Here is an 18,896-nt window from a genome sequence, read left to right as displayed (position 1 = left end):
CACAAATTTCTGAAAGGACTGAGTGTTTTTGGCTTGATCATCAGTCTTACAAGCATTTATTCTCCTCCTCCTCTTCCTTCCTCCCAATCTGGAGAAGGTGGTGCCACCACAATTGGTAATTACCTCGTGTCCTATCCACAACATTCAGAAGTGCACCTAACATGATCAGTAGCTCCTGCACATTCTCGACAATGTCTACAACAAAATTTCTGTCTCCTATTCCACTCTGTATGATCCAAAATTCAGTGACACACGTACTTCCCCCAGATCTATACCAGGCTTTAGGGTCTCAAAACAGCAACCATTATCATGTAGTGGCACACCTAAATCCACATCAGCTATGGTTCAGCTCACACCCTCATTCGCAGCCCACTACAGCATATTTACTAAAGCAGGGCCATGTAATACTGGAGTTTTTTCACATAAACAGCACTTTTCACATTTCAATGCAATATTTTCTTGCTTTAGCTATGTCAGTTCTGCTCATCAAGCCCATCTCCAATCTCTGATGGAACAGCAAGTCTTGCCCACTGCAAGCCACAGTGCTGCAGTTTGTATCAAGACTCATGGGAAGTTGTGGGCAACATCACCCAGCACACCTCCTGTTGGCGTAAACAGTAGATCCATCGAGTGGTTAACAATAGTAATCATGAGAGGCATGCCATGGTCACTTCCTCCCTTCCATTATTATCAGCTTACTTCAATGCTGTAAGCCTTACTCCTGTCACAGGCCACAGTGTGACTCAGCCTACCTTCAGACACTCAACGCAGATCCAGTTGGTGCTCACTTGTTATTGTCTATGGTGTCAGTGACTGCGCCCTAGTTATGCACTCCTACCCCTAGGCATGCAGACAACACTGGCCTAGCTGCAGCCAGTGAACCATGCCATTGCTGGATGCTGAGTATGTGCCTCCACTGCTGCAGCAGTCAAGACAGTTCAGTGTGCAAAAGCATCAGCACATTCCAGCAAAGTGTGTACCATTTCTGCCCACTGTTGCTGCTAGCATCCATGACTGGAGGCAACCATGTATTTTGGAAAAATAAATGTTTGATTGTAAATTATGATTTACTAGTGCCCATGGATGTCAAACAGTCATCAACCCATTCTACACTGCACCACTGCAATCCACAGCAGTTTAGAGCAACACTGCCAACAACGTTTGGTATGAGAATGGTCTGTTACCCACAAAGATGATGGTGTGGCTATTACAAAGTTGTAGTTTCATCTAAGTGCAGTAGGATGAGTGCAGTGTTTTTTTGTTTTGTTTTTGTTTGACTGTGAGGACCATGATGAATGGGTTTTTGCCAAATGTCTAGCTGTGTTTGTATGCTTAAGAAGAAAGATGTGAGTGCAGATGATATTCAAAGATTGTGTGTGTTAATTTGTACCATTTGCAATGGGCAATGCATTTTGTTATGGGCAAGAAGTATGAGTCATTGTGTTTAACTATGTGATAATGATAGCTATGAGTGACCACTCGTGCGGAAAGTTATATTGCAACAAGTGTTTCCTAATTATGTATTTGAGTACTTGCATCATCATTTTAGCTTTTTCTCTTGTTGTTTGTTACATTTTATGTAATTGTCAGAGGGGCAGGTATGTCTGACTCAGAAATGCAGGAAGCATTGTGAGCTTTGGCAATGCAAATATCCCAGCTGCAAGAGAACCATGCAGATATATCAAAGTTAGTATGCACTATGAATGCAGGCACAGCAGCTTTGTCAGATAAAAAGAAAACAGAGAGGCTGTTTCTAGTTTACCTGCTCCTACAGTATCCCCAGCTACCACTGGCCTACTAAAGAGCAAGAAAGACTGTGATGGTGACAGGAGGGAGGCTTTCATGACTAATTGTGCTAACAAGGAGAGAGCTGTAGTTGTACAGGCTCGTGTAGGTTCATATAATGTGCAGTGTTCTAATGTTGTGGATGTTAAGCAGAGTAAAATAGTAGTATCAGCTCCAATATCTTGTGAAAATGAGGAGTCTGAAGCAGCTGTAGTGCCTTTTGTAGCATTAAGAAAGACAGAACCAAACCATTATCTGGCAAGAAATGTGCTAAAGCCTGTAAGTGATAGTCAAAGTAGGTATGTTATCCACTGGAATATAAATGGTTTAAACACTGATGATGCCTCTAACAATAAAAGCTCCAAAATAGAAGACTTGGAAATCATTCTGTCAGAATGCGCATATATAAGAGTTGTTTGTTTAAATGAGCACTGTTTTACTGTGGACACAATTAAAATTCTAAACAAAATAGGGAACTTCAGATTAGCAAGTAAGCTTTTGCAGAAGAAACAAGTCACATGGAGGCTCATGTGTACTTCTTCATAGTGATATAAATTATGAGACTAGAAACTGTTTTAATTATTTAAATGAAGAATGTGTGTTTGTGAGCTGTTGTGTAGAAATAGTGGACTCCCTAGCAGTGTTATAATAATCTCAATATACAGAATTCCAGGGACATCAAAAACAGAACTATTCTTATCTAAGCTTCAAATTATGCTAGAACACCTCCGTAGAGAAAAAAATAAAAAAGTTATAATAGTTGCTGATTATAATATTGATATCACATGTGATAGTAGCCACACTTCAAGATTCACTGACTTAATAAAGAAATATGGTTTCAAATTGAAATTCTTTGAATCTACCAGAGACAATGGGCAATCAGCAACATGCATTGACAATGTTCTAACTAATTATGCATATGAAGATGTGTATAAATTTTGTATAGATCTGGGGTATTTCAGATCATCGTGCATTGTTCATTGAGCTGCCACAGACAGACAGGAACATTTCACGTATGAGAACCCATATGAGCAGGAACTTTCGCAAAGAAAACTTGCTAACATTTCGTGAGAAACTAAGAGATAAAACATCGCCTTTTCATTATTGTAACTCAAGTGATGAAAACTTTGAGAAATCCCTAAATAGTTTTCTTGGTGTCTTTAATGAAACATTTCCACCTAGACTCCGCAGCAATAAAATAACAAATACAGTAAAGTGGATTTTCCAGGGCATAAAAATTTTCAGTGTAAGGAAAAGGCAACTGCACAGAGAACTAAAATATAATAAAGATATTCATTTCATTAAATATGTGAGACACTATAAAACCACATTTAGAAGAGTTTTGAGGGCAGTAAAAAAACTGGCAAATAACAGACTAATTTTAAATGATAAAAATAAGACAAAGGCTGTGTGGTCAGTCATTAAATCTGAGGTAGGTGTTAAATCCTGTAACCAAGAAATTCCAAAAATTGACATTGAAGGAAATACTATTGTAAATCCAACTCAAATACCAGAGTACTTTAATGAATTGTTTATAAATGGAGCAAAGTCTGATGTAGACTATCACAACAATGTAAATCCCTTTGGCCTAGGTGAAAACTCTGAAAATTTTACAAAATTCTTAAAAATTTCTGTGGAGGATGTAGAAAATGCTATTCTGTCATTAAGAAACAAAAAATCTCCAGGTTGGGATGGACTACCCACCAAATTTATTAAAGTGGTACACAACAGAATTTGCAAACCCACCAGCTCAAATAATAAAGCAATGTTTTGAAGAGGGCTGTTTGCCAGAGGTACTGAAATATGCTGAAGTCAAACCACATGATACAAAAAACAAAGAAAATTTTATGCTCCCCACCCACTGCCTCAGACTGTATACCTCAATACATGGCAATGAAAATTTGTAGTAAATTAAAAGGGAACAAGTTGGGTTCACTTAAAAGAAAGCTATATCAGGTATTGACGCTGAAGTGTTATAACTCAGTGTATGAATTCATGCAGGACAAACTGGAAATCTGAGCTGGGTACAATGTGTTACATGTTCCAAGAAATATCCTTATAGTGTTGTTATTTATTATAGTGCTATTATTTATTAATGTAAAAATCATTGTAATTGTTTTATAAATTTTTGACATGTCTCCTGTATGCAAACCAGTTGTACGTCATGAAATGAATAAAACACAATTCACACAATTCATTACCATCACTTCCTCTGATTACTAACCTTTTTGGATTCTTTCTGCACTGTCTAAGGCCCTTGAGTGTATAGTCCATGACTACCTAGCTACAATCAATCTACTAGACAAATACCAGTCAGGCTTCCGTAAACATCACAGCTCATCATCTGCCTTAATAAGGGTAACAGAGGAGTTGAAGCTTGCCATGTATGCACAAGAAGCCACTATCATGTGCTTCTTAGACTTCAAAGCCTTTGACACTGTCGAGTATGACATTTTAATTGCCAACATTAGCAGCCTGAATTTCTCACCAAGTGCAGTGCAATGGTACTGCTCATACCTGTTGTCGCACTGGCAGTGCTTGTCTGGCACCATAAAGTCACAATGGAGCAAGGAAGTATCAGGTGTTTCCCAGGGTTTAGTATTAGGTCCTATACTCCTTTCACCGTACATAAATGTCATTAGTTTTCTCCTACTGTAAATACCACATTTGCACTGATGGTCTCCAGTTGTATCTAAGTGCAAAACCAAGGAACCTGAAGACAGCTGTTGAGAATCTCAATACCGATCTGCATGGAATATTAAAATGGATGCACATTATAGGGTTAAAGCTCATCTTATCCAAAACCCAAGTGGTACTCGTTGGTCATTCTAGGCTCATTAGCCTGAAATACAGGGAATCTTTACCATCTGCAACTATAAATTGGACAGATATCAACTTATCTCTTACAGCAAGGAGTCTAGGAGTAAAAATAGATGATAATCTAAATTTGACTCAGTACATAACTACAATGTGCAAGAAGGCATCAGCTTCTTTCCATATCCTAAAAATATATGAAAAGCTCTTCCCTCTTGATCTGAAAAAGAAACATACATGAACCATGGACCGTGCCACTGGTGGGGAGGCTGGCGTGCCTCAGCAATACAGATGGCCATACCGTAGGTGCAACCACAACGGAGGGGTATCTGTTGAGAGGCTAGACAAACGTGTGGTTCCTGAAGAGGGGCAGCAGCCTTTTCAGTAGTTGCAGGGGCAACAGTCTGGATGATTGACCGATCTGGCCTTGTAACACTAACCAAAACGGCCTTGCTGTGCTGGTACTGCGAACGGTTGAAAGCAAGGGGAAACTACAGCCGTAATTTTTCCCGAGGGCCTGCAGCTTTACTGTATGGTTACATGATGATGGCGTCCTCTTGGGTAAAATATTCCAGAGGTAAAATAGTCCCCCAATTGGATCTCTGGGTGGGGACTACTCAAGAGGACGTCATTATCAGGAAAAAGAAAACTGGCGTTCTACGGATTGGAGTGTAGAATGTTGTATCCCTAAATCGGGCAGGCAGGTTAGAAAATTTAAAAAAGGAAATGGATAGGTTAAAGTTAGATATAGTGGGAATTTGTGAAGTTCGGTGGCAGGAAGAACAGGACTTTTGGTCAGGTGAATACAGGGTTATAAATACAAAATGAAATAGGGGTAATGCAGGAGTAGGTTTAATAATGAATAAAAGAATAGGAGTGCGGGTAAGCTACTACAAACAGCATAGTGAACGCATTATTGTGGCCAAGATAGACACAAAGCCCATGCCTCCTACAGTAGTACGACTTTATATGCCTACTAGCTCTGCAGATGGTGAAGAAATTGATGAAATGTACGATGAGATAAAAGAAATTATTCAGATAGTGAAGGGAGATGAAAATTTAATAGTCATGGATGACTGGAATTCGATAGTAGGAAAAGGGAGAGAAGGAAAGGTAGGTGAATATGGATTGGGGGTAAGAAATGAAAGAGGAAGCCGCCTGGTAGAATTTTGCACAAAGCATAATGTAATCATAGCTAACACTTGGTTCAAGAATCATGAAAGAAGGTTGTATACATGGAAGAAGCCTGGAGATACTATAAGGTATCAGATAGATTATATAATGGTAAGACAGAAATTTAGGAACCAGGTTTTAAATTGTAAGACATTTCCAGGGGCAGATGTGGACTCTGACCACAATCTGTTGGTTATGAACTGTAGATTAAAACTGAAGAAACTGCAAAGAGGTGGGAATTTAAGGAGATGGGACCTGGATAAACTGACTAAACCAGGGTTGTACAGAGTTTCAGGGAGAGCATAAGGAAACAATTGACAGGAATGGGGGAAAGAAGTACAGTAGAAGAAGAATGGGTAGCTCTGAGGGATGAAGTAGTGAAGGCAGCAGAGGATCAAGTAGGTAAAAAGACGAGGGCTAGTAGAAATCCTTGGGTAACAGAAGAAATATTAAATTTAATTGATGAAAGGAGAAAATATAAAAATGCAGTAAATGAAGCAGGCAAAAAGGAATACAAACGTCTCAAAAATGAGATTGACAGGAAGTGCAAAATGGCTAAACAGGTATGGCTAGAGGACAAACGTAAGGATGTAGAGGCTTATCTCAGTAGGGGTAAGATAGATAGTGCCTACAGGAAAATTAAAGAGGCCTTTGGAGAAAAGAGAACCACTTGTATGAATATCACGAGCTCAGGTGGAAACCCAGTTCCAAGCAAAGAAGGGAAAGCAGAAAGGTGGAAGGAGTATATAGAGGGTCTATACAAGTGCTATGTACTCGAGGACAATATTATGGAAATGGAAGAGGATGTAGATGAAGATGACATGGGAGATACGATATTGAGTGAAGAGTTCGACAGAGCACTGAAAGGCCTAGGTCGAAACAAGGCCCCAGGAGTAGACAACATTCCATTGGAACTACTGACGGCCTTGGGAGAGCCAGTCCTGACAAAACTCTACCACATGGTGAGCATGATGTATGAGACAGGCGAAATACCCTCAGACGTCAAGAAGAATATAATAATTCCAATCCCAAAGAAAGCAGGTGTTGACAGATGTGAAAATTACCGAACTATCAGCTTAATAAGTCGCAGCTGCAAAATACTAACGTGAATTCTTTACAGATGAATGGAAAAACTGGTAGAAGCCGACCTTGGGGAAGATCAGTTTGGATTCCGTAGAAATGTTGGAACACGTGAGGTGATACTGACCCTACAACATATCTTAGAAGAAAGATTAAGGAAAGGCAAACCTACGTTTCTAGCATTTGTAGACTTAGAGAAAGCTTTTGACAATGTTGACTGGAATACTCTCTTTCAAATTCTAAAGGTGGCAGGGGTAACATACAGGGAGCGAAAGGCTATTTACAATTTGTACAGAAACCAGATGGCAGTTATAAGAGTTGAGGGACATGAAAGGGAAGCAGTGGTTGGGAAGGGAGTGAGACAGGGTTGTAGCCTCTCCCCAATGTTATTCAATCTGTATATTGAGCAAGCAGTAAAGGAAACAAAAGAAAAATTTGGAGTAGGTATTAAAATCCATGGAGAAGAAATAAAAACTTTGAGGTTCGCCGTTGACATTGTAATTCTGTCAGAGACAGCAAAGGAGTTGGAAGAGCAGTTGAATGGAATGTATAGTGTTTTGAAAGGAAGATACAAGATGAACATCAACAAAAGCAAAACGAGGATAATGGAATGTAGTCGAATTAAGTCAGGTGATGCTGAGGGAGTTAGATTAGAAAATGGACACTTAAATTAGTGAAGGAGTTTTGCTATTGGGGAGCAAAAAACTGATGATGGTCGAAGTATAAAGGATATAAAATGTAGACTGGCAATGGCAAGGAAAGTGTTTCTGAAGAAGAGAAATTTTTTAACATCGAGTATAGATTTAAGTGTCAGGAAGTCGTTTCTGAAAGTATTTGTATGGAGTGTAGCCATGTATGGAAGTGAAACATGGACGATAAATAGTTTGAACAAGAGTAGAATAGAAGCTTTCGAAATGTGATGCTACAGAATAATGCTGAAGATTAGATGGGTAGATCACATAACTAATGATGGAGTGTTGAATAGAATTGGGGAGAAGAGGAGTTTGTGGCACAACTTGACAAAAAGAAGTGTCTGGTTAGTAGGACGATTTTTACCCTCCACGCTGCCCTCCAATACTAAATTGGTGGTCCCTTGATGCCTCAGAACATGTCCTACCAACCGATCCCTTCTTCTGGTCAAGTTGTGCCACAGACTTCTCTTCTCCCCAATCCTATTCAATACTTCCTCATTAGTTATGTGATCCACCCATCTAATCTTCAGCATTCTTCTGTAGCACCACATTTCAAAAGCTTCTATTCTCTTCTTGTCCAAACTATTTATCGTCCATGTTTCACTTCCATACATGGCTACACTCCATACGAATACTTTCAGAAATGACTTCCTGACACTTAAATCAATACTGGATGTTAACAAATTTCTCTCCTTCAGAAACGCTTTCCTTGCCATTGCCAGCCTACATTTTATATCCTCTCTACTTCAACCATCATCAGTTATTTTGCTCCCCAAATAGCAAAACTCCTTTACTACTTTAAGTGCCTCATTTCCTAATCTAATTCCCTCAGCATCACCCGACTTAATTAGACTACATTCCATTATCCTCGTTTTGCTTTTGTTGATGTTCATCTTATATCCTCCTTTCAAGACACTGTCCATTCCATTCAACTGCTCTTCCAAGTCCTTTGCTGTCTCTGACAGAATTACAATGTCATCAGCGAACCTCAAAGTTTTTATTTCTTCTCCATGAATTTTAATACCTACTCCGAATTTTTCTTTTGTTTCCTTTAGTGCTTGCTCAATATACAGATTGAACAACATCGGGGAGAGGCTACAACCCTGTCAAAATAAGAAAAATAAAAGAAGTCGTGGAAAGACATCATTGCATAAATATAACAGTGGCCACAAATCTAAACTAAATGACAGAGATCATTGTATGCTGATATGAACTGGAGCAAAATAGCACAAATCTATGGCAGCTAAAGTGACTACTGAGCTCAATAGCCATCTTTGAGACTCTGTATCTATCGACACTGTCTGCTGAATATTTATAAAGTGAATATTCACGGATGAGCTACTATACCGAAACCATTAGTGATGACAACCAATGCAAAGAAGTGTAAAACATTGTGTCATGAGCATAAACCCTGGATCACTGATCAGTGGAAGCATTAGAAGCCTGCAATCCTGATTGATTCCAACAGTTAAATGTGGATGTGGAAGTGTGATGGTGTGGGCAGCCATATCATGGTATTCTGCTGGTCCCATCATTACTCTCAAAGGCCATGTTACAGCCAATGATTATGTGAACATTTTAGGTGATTAGGTGCACCGAATGATTCAAATGTTTTTCCTTGACAATGATACCATATTTCATAATGATAATGCACACATTCCTACAGCCACGACAGTACAACTGTGGTATGAGGAGCATGCAGCAGAACTGCAGCATCTTCCCTGGCCTACATGGTCCCTAGAATTGAACATTATTGACCCCTTGGGGACAGTATTGGAGCATTGACTCCAGAGCAGATTTCCACCTCCCCCATCACTACAGGAGTTAGAAGAGGTTCTTATTGAAGAGTGGAATAACATTCCACTCGAGACTACATAATCATTATATGCCAGTATTCCAAGAAGAATTGTATCTGTATTATGGGCAAATGGGGGTCTAACCCCTTATTAATAAACCATTCCCAAGTAAATACAGGTATTCACGTTTGCCTCTACCAAGTATACAGAACATGCTACACAACTGAAGTCACCTACTTCTCCTGTAGATGTATGTTTCTGTTATTTATTAGTTGATTTCTTGGCCATTAATTTCAATTATATCATCATTCCGTCAGAAATTTTGGAAACATGAGAAGAAATAGGAAATAATCCAGACAATTCCATGAATTGTGATTTGCATGATGATTGTAATGGTAATTCAAGTCCAGAACAAAGAATACCTTCCAAACCCAAAGAAAATATGTACAGTAATAGCTATCAGTGACAAAAAAAGGCTTTAAATTTTTTGGTTGAACAAAGGAGGAAGAAAATGCTTAAATAAAAGCAGTATGCAAAGCCAGTTTCATTCTATAAAATGTAAACGTGAAATTTTATTTATATGAAAGATTTAGAACTGCTCATGAGCGTCATTAATGAAGGAGAGCTTCGAAACTGGGCACACTGAATTGCAACTGAGATGAACAATACTGATTTCCAAGTTTCTTTGATCTGTTCAGACAGATTCAGGAAATTATACAGAAAAGGAAGTTGCAATATAATGAAGTTTACCTCAAGAAAAATGTGTAGGGGAGATGTTATTAATAGGTAAAACTATAGAGAAATTCGTACCTGATGTGAAAGTGAAGCTTCTTGTTATCTCCTAAAAACTGTATGTAAAGCCAATCAGTCAAGTTACATCCAAACTGGAATTTATCATTTTCAACAAGAGGAAAGGGTGGGAGGGGGGGTGAAGACAGAGTTGCTTGTGCAGTGAATGAATGCTGTGACACATTCATAAGCAACAAAGCCAGTGATAGGTATCAGTGGTTTACTGTTTTTACAAGTTTATCTATGTCTTCAGAAACAACAAGCCAAATTAGGAGCAGGGATTTACAAAAAAATAAAAAATAATAATAAAAGCAGATTGTTTACTTGCAGAAGTCTTGCAGTCAAGCATAGCAAAAGCTGGAAAAATGGGAGAGAATAATTTTCAATGTTGCATCCAAAACATCATCTTACTATTTGTAGAGAATATTTCATTGCTTTTTTTTGGACTTTTGGCTGGTCATAATTATGCCTCTTTGCTTAGGAGGATGACGAAAAGACTATTAATAGAATTCAGATTCCACCAAGAATTTATAATGTGAATCACCCTCTCAATAAAAATTTTTTCAAGAGTGTAAAGCATTTTTCAGATAATTGTCAGACAATATAATTTCTTATAGCTCTTTCACATTTCAGGTTTATCAATGGAACAGTATTGTTAAACTTTAGTCATTTCTGCATGTTTGCTTGGACCACCACATTACAATTTTTGTCAAATATGCCTAGAACACAGCAAAATATGCAGAAAAATGGCCACAATCATTTGTACTCCATTCCAGTTCAGTCTAAATAAAATTAGAAATTATTGTTAAGTGCCTGAATGCATTTCTTCTTTTATCAGATATGCTTGGTGTAAGGGAAAAGTTTGTTTTTGAAATACATTAGGCACTTCACATTTTTGTGATGACTACAGGGAATAAGGAAGGAAATGTTTCATTGTTAGCAGAATATACACTATTGAAAAATTATCCTGGGAATGGTCTAGCACAACTGTTGTAAAATATATAATGTCAACTAATTAAAGTCCTGACTGATATAAGTAATCTATGATGTAACGCCCGTACACTGCCATGATTTTCTTTCCTCTGCTAGTCACTTGCATAACAATTACATCTGCAACACTTTGCTTGTCAAAATGAACTGCAAGTTATTCAAAAAAACTGATAACAGGAGGTTTTTTGGTATGGTTTTATGGTTTAAATCCTTAAAATTCATGTGTGTGACTTCGGACTTCATGCTTCATGGCACTGCATCCCTTTGTCATGGCTACATCTGCTAATTTTACCAATTCGAGCACTAGACAGGAAGGGCTGCTCAAACCACTTTGATAAGCAGTTCTCCATGCAGCAAAAATGAGTAACTTTAACATTTCTTAAAAAATACTTGTAATCCACTTCAGCATTTAAAATTTTGACTTCCCATTTCTTTTTGTGTGGTCTACCTGCATGAAAAATTTCAGGGTAGGTTTCAATATGTCAGTTGGACCATTCCCTTGTCAAAATCATTTGGTCATGATCTGCTCTGGGTGCAATGCTGCAGATTGTGGGACATATTGCAACTCTGTGAGCAAGGCTGATCTCCTCAGTTTTCTCTGAAATTTTCTGGAATGATCCAAGTACAACTTGGAGCCCAGATAGAGGCATGTGCAACACTATCTGCAGTTGGTTGTTCACTGTTCCCTCAATGGCTATCAGAGTAGCCTCTTCAACATGATGAATGAGGCTCTATGGCACACACACTGATTAAACCTGATGTCACTTCTCATTCCATGCTGCTGTTTCCAGTACTTACCTTATATTTGAACTGCTGATAGATCCTCACACTTTTGGATTTTCCTATCCTTGACATGGGAAACTAGGTTTCCCCCAATAGGTGAACTCAGTCTCAGTGGCTCATTTTCAACACCATGCATTCGCCTGGTCGCAGACTCCCCAGACCTTAGGTCTACCTCTTACACGGTATGCAGACGAGTTGTGATAGATCTTGTACTTCCTCTAGAGGAGACAAGATCTACAAGAAAGAATAGTACTTGAGGTATCTCTCTTATCTCTGATACAAGACTTTTCATAGCCCTCAACACACAGCCCTACTGTGAATTCTGTTCTCAAACATTCATAAGCTATTGGATATCACCCTCAGTATTGTCAAAAGAATAAGAGCTGCTGTGAATGGCTGTGTTGTGGCTGGTGCTATGTTTTATTGAACAGTAAACAAGTTTATAAACTAAGCATGGTTATTTGCTTTTAATTTCTGGATCTGATATGCAATGAGTATTACTAGTTCCCTTAAAGAAATGAAGCTATTAATACACAAAAAGAGACAGCCAATCGAAAAGCCTGTGTTAAAAGTTGCTCATTTTGTGAAACTGTTTTGACATTATGATCATTGATAAAAACAGAGTTAATTTATGATAAATGCAAACTATATATACTCATTTTGAAAGAAAAAACTTAATAAAGCACAATGTGTTAATTATAATATGTTCTACAGTAATTGTAAATCATGAATGTCGATTTACTCTAAAATATGTTATGCACAACACTCATAACTTCCAAAAATTTTCAAAAAATATCTTTATTTTCATAAATATATGCTGAAAATTGGGATGAACTTTTCTAACAGATATATTAATGCTAAAATTGTGTAAATCTCAAATACAAACATTAAAAAATGCACAAAAGGTACAAATTTTTCACATATATAGACAACAGAAATAAGGAATGATTGTTTCTGAACAAGGATTGTTGCCATGTCTAAAAAGTGCAAATTAATCTTACAATTTTTTGCAGTACTTATGAACTTTCAAAAATAGGTAATACATCACTACACTCTTGTGCACATGAGTGAGAGATTATGTGAATAAAACATGAGCAGTGAAATATTAGAATCTAGAATTTCAAATCATACCTATCTGGCCTGGTGGTTTCACACATAGAAAAATTCAGGACAATTGTGGCACACCAACAAAGTATGCCCTCTTCTTGGGGTGGCTTACAATACAGTTCCGTTCTTCTGTAAATACTTTGAGTCAGTAATTTATAAGCATAGGAGTGTGTGAACACAAATAGCTGTACAGTTAGCTATTGAATTCACAGTATAAAACTATAACATATGCAATTATTGTATTATGATTGCTCACCTTAAACTGCATAATTTATGTTTTGACTGTACAAAATTGTCTGCTGTTATGTATTTTATGGTTTCAACAGCATGTCATATGTGAAGTAGCCAGTAACAGATTTCCTTGCTCGAAAAGTAATTGTTCTTCTGTACTTTCCCATAAGTAACAGTAGAGAATATTGTACATTTTTTGGTGTGGCTTGTGGATTGCAATTATATGAAATCTAATTTCACACCCATTCAATCTCTTCCCTGTTATCTGTTGCGAATAGAAACTGTATGTTAGATTCATTTTCATAAATGTTCTGAGTGCCTTATTTGCACTGGAATTTATCTAAAACATAGTGCTGATGAGGAATCTCTCAAACAAATCCAGACTTGGAGGATATATGGAACACTGTGGTGAACAGTTGTGGTCACATAGAGGCAGCATCAGTTTCAGGAGGTGCATTGACAGTCTACAAATGAGTTTTTCTGTTAAGTCCACTTCAACATGTCCTTAAGTGATGGTCATCTACACGTGAGGCACTACTGTGGTGATTGCATTCCAGAAGTGTATACTATCGAATGGAACAGATGAAGGACACCAAGTTTGGGAGTTCATGTTTTCATGGAAAACAACATGCAATATCATTGAATGTGTAACGAGAGTAAGCTGTGTAGTTATCATTGCAAAGGGCAGGTCCAAAGGCCTGAAGTTCTGCTAACAAATTGGTGTGCTATATGTCAACAGACCAACACCTGACAGTGTTTGTTCAGAAATGACAATTACCGTTGTTTCCCCGTGACACATATTCGCCTGACATATTGTCCATAGAGTAGATTACATTTACACTGTTCAACAATTTACATGTCACTGTCCAGTATCAGCCATTGCTGATAAGTGTGGAGCTGAGCTGTGCCTTGCTTGGGTGAGTTGGAGGAAGGTTTCTGGGTCTGCAGCTGATACGTCGAATCTCTGGATGCAGTGCATGGTGCCTATACACCCTACTGAAATCTCGAAGTCGGTGATTGTGTGTAGTTACTGCGTAATTCAAATCATTCATTTATTATGAGGTATTAAGTTCAATTTTGTCACATTGCACAGCAGTGAGGCCAATGATGTGCCCTTTCCCTCTGGACACCTGACGTCCATTTGAATTTGACACCTTTCAGTTTGCACAAGCCTGGGGAACAAGAAGGCATGCTGTGACATGTCTTGTGTACTGCACCTCTGGGCAATGTGGAACACCAGATGTTATACTCTACATATGCAATAGAAATAGCTCTTCATATCTCTGATGTCAGTAATATGTTTTATTGGGAAGAGACAGACAGACAGAGTAAATATTTTTTGTTAAGAATGTTTTCAGTTTAATTGTAGTGTAAGGGAGGAAATGAATTGGTGCTAAATGTTGTTTAGTTGGTCCAAATCCAGATACAGTGAACACCTGCCTCAAGTACATCCTTTCCTTCAGAAAAAAATAGCATTTGCTCAAACAGCAGTCTGAGTTTACGTGGTAAATAAGGGAAAATACCTTTATAGTTATTTGTATGTTACTGTTATTATATCCAGGCAGTTAATACGATAAGGAACCAATGATGTCAGTTGTTCCATATATCTTTCAAACAATGCAGGTACACTTGATACTCCAAATGATAGTTAGCTATGATAGTACAACCTGAAGGGTGTACCCACTACCTACACTTGCTGTGATTCCTTCTCTAATGGCAAATGTAAATATGCATCAGCGAGATCTGCCTTTCAACACTATATTTGGCACTCTAATTTTGATTGTAACGCTTTGGATCCTAGTATTAGATATATTTCTGTTATTGACAGAAAAGTTATAGTCCCCTTAATTTCACCACAAATCCTTAAAGATCCATTGGGCTCTTAACTATTACCGATGGAGTAGTGCAACTACTGAAAGTGATGGTTTCCAAAACTCCCTGTGCCACTCAGTTACCTAACTGTTATTTAATTTCACTTTGGAAAGTTAACAGTATCTGTCTGGCTCTATGAAATGTAGATGCTGCTGGTGGCTTATCTTAATGTGCTCCACAATTACAGGCAGGCCCTGTTTAAGATCCAAATGACACAAGCCACCACTTGGGGCACCAAGCTGGGAGGGGTGCCAGAGGTGCCACTACTGTAAGATTCCTGTATGTGACATATCACAAGATTTCCGTATAGAACTTATCACAATTACTAGCAGTTTTTTGGGATTCAAAGCTAAGAGGGGCACCAGATGCACCACAAGTGTAAGACTTACATACAGGATGCACCACAATTACAAGTGGCCGCTTGGGGCATCAAGGTGAGAGTGGCATCAGGGGTGCCTAGGTGCAAGATTTGTGTACAGTGCATATCACAATTACTAGTGAAAACTGACCCAGGCGAAGGAGCGGGGGGGGGGGGGGGGGGGGGGGGGGGGGGGGGGGGGGAAGAGAGTGGGGCACCAAATGATAAGTCCTTTCTGTAGGAAAATGTTCTTGATCTGGCCATGGTTATTGGCATATTCTAAGCTCGGTGTGAACATTGTACTATATCAGGTTGCCCTCCATGGGGTGCGTGCACGCAATGACTGTGGCTGTATTGGGTTAGATAGAGCAGCAATCAGTCGTAGAATTAAGTTGCTTTCGACCTGAAATCTGATCTGCATTGTGACTATAAATGTCATATTAAAGCAACTTAATTCTACGACTGATTGCTGCTCTATCTAACCTAATTGTACTATATTCTATGTATTTGAAATTTCAAATGTTAAATCTTGTGAAATAATACCTACTGTATCTTAGATTCTAAATCAAAAATTTGTAAAGGCATCATGATCAGACCTATCCTGTGCTACAACTTGCATCTTCACTTAGATTGTGATACTTGACTGTACATTACTTCAGTAGCAAACACACTGTTGTTTATAATTCTCTACTCGTAAAATAATATCAGGTGCCACTTCACTTTTACCAATGGAGGGGAGCCTAATTTGTGATATGTCTCCATGATGAATAATGTGGCAGCTGCCTCTGTATCTGAGATTCTACTTTTTTCCAATTTATGCAGAGTGTGACTGTAAATTTGCATGAGCTACTCATACCTGTGACCGTACAGTGGGACTTGAAGGCTATTCTTTGAAATGCACTTTATTTGAAGAGAAAAATCAGTAACTATACAAAATTTTAAACCTTGCAAGGCTCTAGAGATGCTGTTCAGATTAAAACAATGGGTTTTTCATTGGGCAGTGATGTTGCTATATTGCATCAATTGGGAAACTGGACCTCATTCTGATAATCAAATGAAGATGCAAAGGCTGATAAGAGTATGTGACTGTATTTAGTAGTATGGTGTTATAATGTAAGCCAAGATCACAGTTATACTGCACGAGCTTTCTGAATTACTAGTTTCAACAAGTGACTGTCATTGAATCTTGATTGTAATCGAATATGTGACTAGGTACTTCATATTGAAGATAACACTGAGCTGAACCATGCTGAACAACTGCCAAGACTTACGTAATCTTGAAGATTTGTTGTGTAATGCCCACATTGTAATAATGACCTATTACTAATTGGTTGCTGAACTCTCAAATGCTTATTTTCTGTTCCTGTAAAGTTTTTATTTTTTTATAACCCAGTAACCTTTACTTCCTGGATGACCCTGAAAACTAATAGCTCTAAGCTCACAGTTTTGCAGATGCCATTTTTGGGTTCCACAGAAAAAAAAAAAAATACAATTCTTTTTAGCAAAATAAAATACAGTCAGAAGTATGAAGTTCATAAGGATCTCATTGAAATGTTAATTGCTGTTATCCAGTGACAATTCGTACATTTAATTTTTATGCTTGTTACAGGTTATTAGCTCGCATTGATTCATATACAATTTTTACGATGTACTGTTTCCTGGTGCGTGGAATGGAAGCTCTGGGAGCAAGTGCCTATGCTACCGCCAGCTATGTGTTTGTTGTTGAAGTATTTCCTGACACAATTGGAACTGTTTTGGTAAATAATATCTGCTTAATTGATATTGATAACGTTTTTGCTTTGCAACTGAGGTTAATTTTTCATATCATGTTAAGGTTATTTGTGTGAAATACTATCTTCACCAATCCTTCGTTCACCAACTACCGTATATTAAATTTCTCACCCATGAGATATGGCTTTGCAAGGACTCTTACAGTTTTATTACTTAGAATGTCAGTCTTTACATATTATTATTTTTATATTTGTTTTTTATTTTTAGAATAATTCGTTCAGTATAGATGACAAATTCTCATTTTATTACTTTAGTTATAGCACAGATTTGAAGAATGTTGTCTCTTAAAACATTGCCGTGCCACACTTTGAGTGCAGTATATTGCGCCAGTTTTTTTGAAAACTGGTAGGCCTGTCAACAATATGGTTTGTTTGGACTTAAGTTTTCAGTTGCTGTGGAAGTATTTTTTCTGTGAATTGTGTAATATGTTGCATTTTATCAATTTATTAAAGAGCTCTATGATTATGACCACTGATATTGTAATATATTCTGTGCTAGTGATAGGGAAATGAATTTGTAAAATAAAGAACAAATTATTGCATTCATTAAATAATGGGGTGAGTGTTGACTGTGCAGTGTGTGGTGCAAAATTTAGCATTGGAGGACAAGCAACATTTATAACATGTGTAAAATTAATCTTGCATAAAGGCATTCTTCTAAATACATAATACAGATTTAAAGTTGATAACTGCCAGTAAGGGAAAGCAGTTACAAATATGGAAACAAATTTTCTGTGCAAGAGACTATGTTTATTTTGCTCACTTTGATGTACAGTCAGACTTTAAGGTTAATGAATTACAGAAATGAGACTTCTAAGACTTTTGGCAAGATATGAATCAGAAGATCATAAAAATAAGTGTGAGATAAATGAGGAATTCCATGTTCTATGAATAGTAGAAAAGAGCAACAGTATAGAAAGGAATGGGAGAACCATCTACTACATATGAATCAAAGCCAGATACCAAGGGAAATCTATGCTGGCTGGCTCAAAGATTGGAGGAGGATAGAATAACCATGAAGAAGATGGTGCAATCAGCTTTAAATTGTTTGATTTTGGAACAGTCAAAGATGTCTAACCTGAAAATGTACATCATATGAGAATTATTGCACCTCTTGTACACTAAAATGGCAAAGAAACTGGTATAGGCATGTAGATTCAAATACAGAGATATGTCAACAACCAGAACAGGGTGCTGCAGTTTGGAACACCTATATAAGGCGACAAGTGTCTGACACAGTTGTTAGATCAGTTACTGCTGCTACAATGGCAGTTTATCAAGATTTAAGTGAGTTTGAATGCAGTGTTATAGTTAGCGCACGAGCGATGGAACACAGCATCTCTGAGGTAGTGAAGACGTGGAGATTTTCCTGTATGACCATTTCACAAGTGTGCCATGAATATTAGGAACCCAGTAAAACATCCAATCTCCAACATCACTGCAGCCGGTAAAAGATCCTGCAAGAAAGGGACCAACTATGACTGAAGAGAATCGTTCAACTTAACAGAAGTGCAACCCTTCTGCAAATTACTGCAGATTTCAATACTCGGCCATCAACAAGTGTCAGCGTGCAAACCATACAACAAAACATCATTGATATGGGCTTGCAGATCTGAAGGCCCACTCATGTACCCTT

General features: G+C 37.9%; 1 protein-coding gene across 1 annotated transcript in view; it reads left to right on the top strand.

Moving 5' to 3' along the window:
* LOC126456776 (MFS-type transporter SLC18B1-like) overlaps positions 1-18,896 on the top strand; it is a 312,767-nt gene that overhangs the window by 134,557 nt on the left and 159,314 nt on the right. Inside the window, exon 4 of the mRNA XM_050092546.1 lies at positions 17,080-17,227. Coding sequence (XP_049948503.1) covers positions 17,080-17,227 — 148 coding nt within the window. The remainder of the gene's footprint in view (positions 1-17,079; positions 17,228-18,896) is intronic.

Source organism: Schistocerca serialis, chromosome 2, assembly GCF_023864345.2.
Source record: "Schistocerca serialis cubense isolate TAMUIC-IGC-003099 chromosome 2, iqSchSeri2.2, whole genome shotgun sequence".
NCBI lineage: Eukaryota > Metazoa > Arthropoda > Insecta > Orthoptera > Acrididae > Schistocerca > Schistocerca serialis.
Note: the sequence above shows the minus strand (reverse complement) of the source record. Positions and strands in the feature narration are given on the sequence as shown.